Here is a 10375-nt window from a genome sequence, read left to right on the forward strand (position 1 = left end):
GGAAACATGGATTGTCTGCACAAAACAAAAGCAGCATACAGAGCTGAGTGTGCCTGCTGCTGTATTCCCAGCATAAAGATGATTAGAAAGGCTATTACAGAATGCACTCAGCCCACCCTTGATGATACGTTACATCCTTCCAATAGGGGAAAAAAGACATGGAGGCAGAGATTCAGCAACTCTTTATTTGGAAAAGGCCCTTACATGGGCAGAGACACAAAAGGCACGAGGGTGGCATTGACACGCAGACATTCAGTGTGGAGGTGGGCTGGTAACAAGAGGCTCCAGCATGGCACTTAGGGACACACACCATGCAGGTCAATGCTTGGCTAAGAACACCCCCCCCAGTCTCAAAACAATCCCATGTTTACTTTCAGTGCACAGAAACACAAAGTGGCTGGGTAGAAACTAAGTCGCTCTTCAAAGGCCACTCAGCCTCAACTCAACCCCCCAGCCCATCATTTCACAGGCTGATATCCCACAGCTAGCTTTCCCCTTCTGCTAGCCCAGGCCTATATTTCCATTCAGCCTGCGAGGACCCTCCCAGAAGCTGTTTCTTTTCTTCCAGGTCATTGCCCCAGCTTTGCATGCAAATGTATTAGGGATGCCCTGCACACACTCAAGTTTTTGAAGGCTCCAGTGCTCACTTACTTCCCCTACCAAAATGCTCCTAAAGAGCTACACAGCATTACCAGATCTCAGTGCAACCACCTCTTTGGACCTAGTGGACAAAATGGGGATGGACACCACTTCTTTTGGGTATCTACAGGGCTGTGTGTATGTCATTTCTCTGTGACTGCATTCAACAATATTGGACACAGCAGTCAGCATCATGAGACTCGGTTGTATATTTTAAAGCAAATTTCTAGCCATTAAGGCAGCAAAAGATAGGCTTAAAAGCATTCAGGCAATGCCTGATAAATTCTGAGAAACTGGAAGAGAGAGTTAGGGGATGCACAGGTGTTCAAGAGATACGGCATTAGTGCTCTCCAAAGCACTTTTGCCTTTTCCTATTACCAGCAAAAGCAGAAATCATGCAAAATAAATAATTATATGCCAATTATTTCCATGTAATTTATACATGTTGCAGAATTCAGCTTTTCTTTGTACAGAATTGTCATTTTTGAAGGGCAGAATACACGCAGCCCTGTGTCTATGGCACTATGGTGCATGGATGCCATGCAACAGCTCTGGAAGATCTCTCCCTCCGGGTCAAGGAGCACAGACCTTATATAAGGGAGAAAAGCTGACTTTCACCCAAGAGGCAATCCAAATACTCACAGTGAGAATGGCCCAAGTGAACTGGATAAAGCATCAGAAAGCAGTGTTAGAAAGCAATGGCAGTGCATCCCAGATATACTCTAGGGCCTAAAGGATGGCAGGCATTGCAGCTCAGGTCTCCTTCTTTGGGCTGATGTACAACATCGGGGAAAGGCACATTCAGAAGGTCTAGAATTCTGCAGTATATAAATTTTCCATTTTTGCATTAAAAATAAAAAAATAAAAAAAGGAATGAAGAACCCCATTGAAGCGACAAGAGAGAGAACCAGAGGTTTAGAGCTGTGGAGGGTGACAGGAAGCTGTGCTAAATGCAAGTTCCAACTTCTCCCTTGAACACTGAAGACCAACCCATCTAATCTCATGAACTCTCAGCTGCATTAGTCTCAAGCTAAGAAAAAGGTAAAATGATGTCTAAGCATTAGTGAGTCACTCCTTGTGCCTCTAAGGTGGTGGTGGGAGCAGTAACACACACACACACCCCGCCGTTCCCACCGCAACTGGGGCACTAGAAGACTGTCCTATGGAGAACGCTCTTGACAAAGGAATGCCACAGCCTCAGGAGTGACAGACTCTGTTTGGCAGGGGACAGTGGCTCTATAAGTTGAGGTTTGGCACCGGATTACACTATGGGGGCCAGGCTGTTTTAAGGAAGTGACTCGGGTAGGCTGCCCACCTGATCAGGGCTGATGTGGGATCATCTACCTCCTAGAGATGGTGTCTGTCTCTGTGACTCCTGCACTCCACACTCCTGCCAACCCCCAGGTTGAGCTGCAGTTTCATGGGAGAGTCCTGGGGTAGGGTGCTTTAGAGCTTGCACCCATCATGCTGTGAGGCCATGCGCCAATTTAGAGGCACTCTGAGCGCGCTGGACCACTGCCTGGCACTTCTCCCGTCGCAAGAGTTTGTTGTTCTCAAAGAAGCCTTCATTGCGGGGGATTCCGTGAGAGCCATCAGGAAAAGTCAGAAGCCCTTTGGAAGAAAAGAAAACATTATTATTCAGCAGGGCTGCAGGGCTCAAGGCAGAGGATCAGACTTGCAAGACTTCAGCTCAGGAGAGCTGAGAATGCAGAGCTGTGAATCAAGACGAGGCACTGGGGTATATGTCAGCCTATACTGCGCTTTGGAGGATGGTGTTTGCCTAGTTCTCACTTCTCCCCATCCCACACTGCAGCCGTCCTTCCAAAATAGATTTAGCCCTAGAAGATCAGTGTTGCTGCTTGGCTACTCCAAACAAGGAGTTTGCAGTACTCACCAAAGCCATCAACACGTCCACCCTTGAATTCTCCCTCAAAGGTCATGTTGTCATACCGTGTGAAGACTCCAACGCCGTTGAATTTTCCCTGTACAAACTCCCCTTCGTACCTGCGTCAATAATAGGATTGTGTAAGGATAATGTACTATGGCATACAGCCAGAAACTGAAAACACCAGGAGGAACACAGTATTCTGGACAGAAGGCAAAGAGCCAAAGAGGCATCACTAAGGAGCTCTTTAAACTTGAGTCTGTAGTAATCGCAGTGACTACAGAGAACCTAGGATGAGGATGGTGTAAGAGCCAAGACAAAGAAGTGCTTGCTTATGGTTCTGAATCACAGAGGCATGCTCACATACAAAAAGGTCTTCATGCAAGGCATAGCAAGGAATAGACATTCTTCCAAGTCCAACAACACAGCAGAGCAGCCTGCTCCACAAAGCATCCTTTTATTCTTGTTTTCTTGGGGCTGCTTAGGTCATGCACATGCACCAAATGCAAGCCTAGAACAGTGTGTGCCCCCAGCCCTGTACCCACCTGGAGCCATCTGCAAAAGTGAGCACCCCACAGCCATTGAAGAGACCATTCTCAAAGTGTCCCAGGTAAATGCTGCCATCAGCAAATGTCAACTGCCCAACACCATGCCGGCGCCCTAGGCAGGGAGAACAAGCAGTATTGCTCTTTTGTCAGTTGTCAAAAAGGGAACCATGGTGCCCATTTAGCAACAAATCAATGAAATCTATGGTGGCACTTTTGATTTCAAAAAAGGGACAAAAGGAATAGTATGTGGGCAGTGGTAGAGGTCATGCTGGCTAATATGTCTTACAGAGAAAGAATGTAACAGACCCCTGCTGTTGCTTGTTCCTTCTACCATCCACAAGGCATGCTGGAGCTTAGTATGCATTCATACAGAGACTCACAGTGCAGACACAATATCGTTCCTAAAGGGCTTTGTGGACCTCAAGGTTGCTAAGTTTGATTGTGCAGCCAGTGAAGGATCTCAGAGTCTCCAATATATCACATGCATGTTCCTAAAGAACAAGTTTTGCCATCCACCACCACACATAAACAACTGCCAGCCAATGGGATACAGTGGCCAAGAAGAGGTTCCTTGTTCTCTCCATATCTTGATGGGAGCACTTGTGGGACCAGAGCAGAGAGCACTACCTGGGAGAGGAGGTTGGGACCACAACAGGCTATAAGGAGCTGTAGTTCCTTCCCCACATGCTATGGTCCCAGTCCAGATAAAGCCCCCTGCACTTAAAGGCACAGCCATACAGGTAATGTAATGTGTAGTTTGGCCCCTAGAGAGGAAGTTATATGCAGTCCACCAAGAACAGACCCCGTCCCCTGTACTTGGCTCAATGAGGGGACCCCACTGCACTTGGCCAGCCTCACTCACCTTCCTTCCACTCCCCACAATATTCCTCCCCGCTGGAGTAGGTGAAGGAGCCCTTGGTCAAGGTCATGGTGCCAGCTTTCAAGAAGGCAAGACAACAGCTGCAAGAAAAGATGCAGGAGTTTGAAAGCAGGATAAGATGCCCAGGGGGAGGAAGAGCACTTCAGAAACTAGGGAGAAGTACAGCAAGCTGAGGAGACAGGGAAGCCACATCCACCAGTTTTGGATCCATGCAGTATGAGCAACATGCATGTGAAAAACTTTCTGACAGTAAGAGCTGTTCGACAGTGGAATGGTCTCCCTAGGGAGGTTGTGGACTCTCCTTCCTTGGCCACCAGTATGAACTCTGAACAGTCTATACTGTACTGGCATATTTATTACAAGGTAGTATAATTCCATTTTGTTATCCCCAATCCAATAAGGAACTCTTTAAGTTTTTATCCCGCCTTTCCTGCAAGGGACTTGGGACAGCATGTCTCCTGCCCCCCCCCCTTCTGAATACTCACAACAATCCTGTAAGGTAGGTTAAACAGAGAGAGAGAGAGAGAGAGAGAGAGAGAGAGAGAGAGAGAGAGAGAATGAATTAATGGGCTGAAGTCACCCAATGAGTTTCATGGGCTGAGCCAAGATTGGAATTTAGGTATTCCTAGTCCTTGTCTGATACTCTAACTACTACACAACACACTCAGTATGCAGGAGCAAAACTCTCAAACACATGTTCCCCCCAAAATAGGGTATCCTACCTTAGTAGGGAAGGACACACAAGGCTTAAGCCACAGGAGTTCAGCTCCCAGAGCTGACCTGGCATATATGTGTCTTGCAGACTCCTGCCCTATTTCTCCACATCAGTGCCACACAGAGCAATTTCCTGCCTCCACCAGACAAACGTATCCATTCTTTCCACAGGAAATTCAAGCCTTATGGCTCACGTTGCTATTTCTTCTTGGGTTTTTTTCACCAGACTAGACTCAAATGCAGGTCCAGCACAAAGGGCTCTACCTCCATGAAACATTCATGTGTGGAGCCCAGATGGGGACCCAGCCTGGTGCTTCCTATCTCAGAGGCTTATTCAGGCAGTTTTCAGCATTAAACGCTGCTATCTCCTACTATCAGCAAGAGACTAGTAGAACTGCAAAGTGCCCAGGCCCCTTTGTACTACATGTTTACTACATGCGGATGGATGGTGGGTATTTTAATGTATGTCATCTCCCCCATTTATTTACTGTTTGACGGATCCTAAAGCAACTAGCAGAACCTACATGTTGAATTCCCTGCTTAGTATTCCAAACACCCGCCTAGAACTCTCCATGGCTTGGCAAGGGTAGAAACCTTTGTGCCAGGCTAAGCAAGGATAGCCAGAAGGAATGTTTACTGTTCAAATCCATCTACACTTGGCTCTGTCCAGGAAGACAAGTTACATTTAGAAAAATGTAAGGAGCTTTCAAGGGCAGATCAAGGGAAGGGGAGGGGCTGAATAATAAAATAATTACCATGTTGTTCTAAACTGCCTTGAGGGTGGTTTTTGTTTTGTTGTTTTTTTTTTGCAATCAAGTGGTGAATAAATTTTATGAAGTAAAGTAAGAAATATATAAAATGACATTGTTATTATTATTATCACCATTGATTTATTAATCTTCATCTAAACAACAATCTCAAAGCCCTAAAAGCCCTGATCTGAGTTACGGCGCAGCAGGCTTCTGAAATCTTTGGAACTTACAGAAGATCTTTCACCGACCACAGCAACCTACTGGGTGTGTAAGGGATGAGGTGGTTGCTTAAGTAACCTGGTCCTGAGACACATAGGGCCTTGTACATAAGAAGCAATACCTTAAACTTGGTTCAACAGCAGACTGGCATCCAAAGCAAATTGCACAAGTAGGGAGTTATATGGAGGTGGTAGTTTGCCCCAGCAATCTAGCTGTCTCATTATGCCTCAGCTGCAGCCTCTGAAGCAACCCCAAGGGTAGCCCCACATAGAATGCATTGCAGTAATCTAGCTGTGACATTACCAATGCATGGACAACTGTGGTCAAGGTATCCTGGTACAGGAATGGCACTACTGACCTGCACCTCCAGAGACAGAGCTGGATCGATGAGAATTCCCAAACCACACCCCTCCTCCTTCAGGAAGACGTGAAATTTTGAAACATTGGAGGTTGTGCTGCTGGCTATCATACATTGTAAACCCAAACAGACAGAACCTACCTTTCTTTCTTTTTATTTCTTTAGAGGCATGCAACTAGTGGGCATTACAGAATCCTGTGGCAATGAATTCCATATTGTATAGAGCTAGTCTTAAATCAAAAGTGTTGCCTATCAATTTCAACCAAATCATAACTCTGAGGACTCCACACCGACAACATTCAGAACAATGGACAAAACAGCTGTATATCAGCATCTTTGTAATTGGAATATACAACTGGCAAGCGAAAGAGAAAGGAGCCCCTTGAGCAAGGAAGGATGTACACTACATCAATGAGCTCACAGCAGGCAATGACATGAGCTGCCTGGAAGCTCTGTGGGAAAGAGGAAAGCAATGAGAAACGGGAAATGTGTGTAATTTGTATTACTGGAAGGCAGAAATGCAACCACCTAAGATAATGCCTACCTTTTGGGAGACAGCAAATAGGGGTGGTATTCAACTTGGGTTTACTCAGAGTTGGTACATTGAAGTTAATAGTTGACTCAACTTAGTCATGTTCATTAATTTCATTGGGTCTTTCGGTTAATTTCATTGAGTAAAACTTACGTTTGATTTTAGATGAAAAGGGAGATGCTGCAGCGCTAGAACCCAGACCTCTCCAAATAGAAACACCCTACCCTAGCAGGGGCAGCAGATAGGTGGAATCTAGAGTCAACTAATTTTAGTTTTGTCCCCATCCTCCTCCCTGCTGAATACTACAGGGGCAACACTGAGACCAGGGAGGAGGAAGCTGATGGCCCTGGACAGGTGGTAAGTAGGAAGGCAGGCAGGTGGGACCTGGCTGAGGGCAGATAGAGGTTGGTGGGGCAGTGCCCCATTAGACCCAATGGACTAGCACCTAGCTCTGGAAATAAAGAATGGTTAATTTATTTTCAAAGTCTACAGTGAATGATAGCAAATCAGTACATGGTAGTGCTCACCTACCAAACTGCTGTTGTAGTAGAACAGCAGGGAAACTAGCATCACTACAATCGGAGCCCAGATTTGAGGCTAGTCTTAGACTTGAAGTCATGTAATAGTGCAGTTAACCTGTTACAAGTCCAGGAGACAGAAGAAGATATAAGAGGTTCAAGGTGCATTAAATGTCAAGATGTAAATAATCACTACTCTTTTTACCACAAATTACCAAGACACTCAAACCAACAAAATAACTGGAGCAAAAAGTCATCCTTATGAAAATACAACTTTAATCTGTTCACGTTTGGAAGGCAAGATATACTTAGGAATTTTCTTGTTAATGATCAGCGCTGGCGGGAGGGCTACAGAGGAGGCGATGAGGTTCGCCTAGTCTCCGAGGGACCACGCGATGGCTGTTGCTTCCCTGGAAACAATTACAACAGATTGCTGGAGCAGAGCGATCCCAGCTGCTCTGCAGCAGCAGCAAACCAGGCGTGTGTAACAGTTTCTCAAGCTGTGAAGAGGGACACCCCAACCCACTCGGAAACCAGCAGAATTTGGCAGTAACCATCAGGTCGTCTTACCGGGCAGCGGGAGCCTGGCATGAGTCAATTAAAACAGAAAGCCAGCTACAAAGAGAAAAGTGTGTCGCTATTATGTCTCTGCTCCAGCTCTTCAAGCCGCGGCAAAATGCCTTTCAGGCAGCCTCAACACTCCCGTCACCACGGTGCAAAATCACAATCGCCAAACAAACGAAACAAACCCCCGCAACTCTCACAGCGTCGCCCCTGAATTCGGGTCCTTGCAGGATGCTGAAGTCACGCCATGCCGCCCGGCGAAGCCACGCCCATGCCCTAGTGCCACTCCGGCTACTCCAGCCACCCGATCGTAGGTACCAAACTCCCTAGGGCCCTGGGTGCCCGAGCAGCACCCACAAAATTCCCCAGGAAGGGGCCGGGCACCCACAAATTTTAGCGCCGGCGTCATGCACGGTGCATGGCACCCACGGTCGCGGGGCCCAGCTGGCTCTCGTGCACCCGCGGCAGGCAGCCCCCCGCTACCACCCTTCGCCACGCAGCCCTTGTGGGCGCTCTCGTCCGCCGCGGCACCCCAAAGCCCTCGTAGCCCAGCAGCCTCCGCCCAGCGGCTCCCAGCCCAGGCACCGCTTCCCCTCAGCCCTTCTGGGCGGCATCCCCGACGGCCGCGCCCCTCACCTGCGCTCCGAGCTTCTCCGCAGCTGCCACCAGCCCCACACCCCTTCGGTCTCCCCCCATCGGCCGCCGCCTCCTCCTCCTCCTCCTCCCTCCTCTCCTTTCGCTCCGTCAGTTATGCCAGGCTTCCCTCACACCCACCACCCAGGGCAACCGCCCACCAGGAACCATCCGCGCACGCCGTTGGCTGTTGCCCTGGCAACCCGCAGTAACGCGCCTCTTCATTGCCCAGCCTCCCTGCTGAGCTCCCCCGCCCTTCCCACAGCAGCCTTCTTTGTGAAGGGCGAGGAGGGTTTTCCCCCCTCCTTTTTCTATTTTTTTTTACAGGGCGGCCATCTTTGTGAGGGGCAAGAGTTCTCTCTTTCCTTCCTACCACAGGCTAGGAGCTGCCATGTTGAGGCCTTCCTGTACTCGTTTCCTTTGAGGGCAAGTTCCTGTTGCTGTCCTCAAAATACATAATTCATGGTTAAAAAAGGGAAAATGTGAAGAAGCGGATGCTACTTTGAAAAGAAAAAGACATTTCTGAAATCAGGGGAGTGCGTGTTGTTTGTGTATCATTTGTTTATTGTAATGTAACAAAGAATGACATAATTTAAAATGTTTGTTTTGTGGGGTTTTTTTTGCTATGTCACAATTTTATTTACTTGGAATGTGTCATCTCTAAATGTATGGTGCTGCTTTCGCAGATCAGGTTCTCTTGATCTGTCTATGCAAGTGGGAGCTTAATATCCACTCCCACAGCAGACAATAAACCACAACTCTTAGTATTAAAACAAAGTAGAATTTTATTTCAAGTGTATATGTTTGAGGCAATTACATAAAAGGGGATAGTAAAGCAGTCCAACAAAGTAATTTATAAAGGTTAAGTGGATGAGATGTCCTATTTCAACCCTTGCCCTCTCTGTCCTACAAAATTTGTTTTCAATAGCATAAAAACTTAATGACAGCTGTGCTGAATCAGGCCATCTAGTCCCGCATCCTGTTCTCACAGCAGCCAGCCAGATGCCTACACAAAGCTCACAAGCAGGACCTGAATGCAACAGCACTCTTGACGTGACCTTTCTTTTTTCTCTTCTTCCAAAAGGATTTGACTAAAAAAAAAAAAAGGAAGAAGATGCTGACATTGCTGGTGTGTTCCACCTTAGGTTGTGACATGACCTAGATGTGGGTCACAACTCACCAGGTGGACTAAAGGAAACTTACTATGATTGCTGGTACTGGAGTAGCCTGAGATCTGTTACTACTGGAAAACTTATTGCACAGGTCAGGCAAATATCATGGTGAGAGATCAAAGCAAGTCTTAAACTCATCTTCAGCTTCCTATTGACCTAGAAATTCTAGGCTAGACTTAACAGTATAGGTAGCCAGACTGACAAGCTATGGGTCACTTCTGTCTGTACCACACAATCCAGGGATCAGCCAGTAGTGTAAGAATAAGCAAGGGGACCAATCTTCTGTCCCATTCATCTCAAATTCAATAAGTCACTTTGTTTTGCTCTCCATATAAATACTGCTTTTCCATGCTGGGTGTGTGAGACTTGGAATCATGGAATGCGTGCTGCCCAGATTAGTTCTGTCTGTTTTTCTGTTCAGTGCATTATACTTACCATACTGGCCACAAAGGCTAAAAGGAATAAAATATAAAATGGATACAAAGTATTGGAATAAATGTTAATTGAATAATTATTTGAAGCTGTTAAGCTTTCATATAGCTAAACCAACCTAGCTTGGTAAAAGAAAATACATTTATTCCACTCTATAACTCCTTATTTTAGTTATACAACCAGACAAGGATAAGTGACACTACCCTATCCCCATGTGTTACTAAGTTTTTATGTTAAATATCTTAGATAATTAGAATGCAAAGGCTCTATCTTTTCACACTTTCTCCGAAGAACAGCTTGATACACCACCACTGTTGCTCTATTGTTCACACAAAGAGAAAAAGAGAGGGCGAGAGAGAGCAGTATACAGCCCATAACTTCATTGTTGTAATGTCAAATTAACACAGATTGTTGAGAAGTCAGCAGACTACATACTTATGCAAAGGCATCCAAACTGTACAAAAACCCTGTTTTTCTTTTTTAAAGACACAGCCATTCCATTTTCATGTTTAAACATCAGAAAAGCATT

General features: G+C 46.4%; 1 protein-coding gene across 3 annotated transcripts; it reads right to left on the reverse strand.

The window, feature by feature from the left end:
- Positions 1-167: 167 nt before the first annotated feature.
- MORN4 (MORN repeat containing 4) lies at positions 168-8394 on the reverse strand. Of its 3 annotated transcripts, none has more exons than XM_081863895.1 (6): positions 8246-8376; positions 7055-7163; positions 3935-4032; positions 3070-3184; positions 2534-2643; positions 168-2250 (listed from the first exon to the last, which is right to left on the reverse strand). In XM_081863895.1, the coding sequence occupies exons 2-6, from the start codon at positions 7144-7146 to the stop codon at positions 2102-2104; spliced, it is 564 nt and encodes a 187-aa protein (XP_081720021.1). In that variant the 5' UTR covers positions 7147-7163; positions 8246-8376; the 3' UTR covers positions 168-2101. The 3 variants fall into 3 exon arrangements, with proteins under 3 accessions (XP_081720021.1, XP_081720023.1, XP_081720022.1); XM_081863897.1 differs by having other exon boundaries at positions 7059-7163; positions 8246-8371; XM_081863896.1 differs by lacking the exon at positions 7055-7163 and having other exon boundaries at positions 8246-8394.
- Between the last annotated feature and the right edge of the window lie 1981 nt (positions 8395-10375).

The sequence above is a fragment of the Podarcis erhardii genome, assembly GCF_964252035.2.
Source record: "Podarcis erhardii genome assembly, chromosome: 5".
In the NCBI taxonomy this organism is placed as follows: domain Eukaryota; kingdom Metazoa; phylum Chordata; class Lepidosauria; order Squamata; family Lacertidae; genus Podarcis; species Podarcis erhardii.

Excerpts from the sequence above, each read along its gene's own strand:
- MORN4 (XM_081863895.1), bottom strand. The coding sequence starts at position 7,146 with ATGACTTCAAGTCTAAGACTAGCCTCAAATCTGGGCTCCGATTGTAGT. Across the intron at positions 4,033-7,054 it reads CTACAACAGCAGTTTGGTAG|CTGTTGTCTTGCCTTCTTGA; the intron begins GTGAGCACTACC and ends CTTTTCTTGCAG. Across the intron at positions 3,185-3,934 it reads TTGTGGGGAGTGGAAGGAAG|GGCGCCGGCATGGTGTTGGG; the intron begins GTGAGTGAGGCT and ends CTCCCTGCCTAG.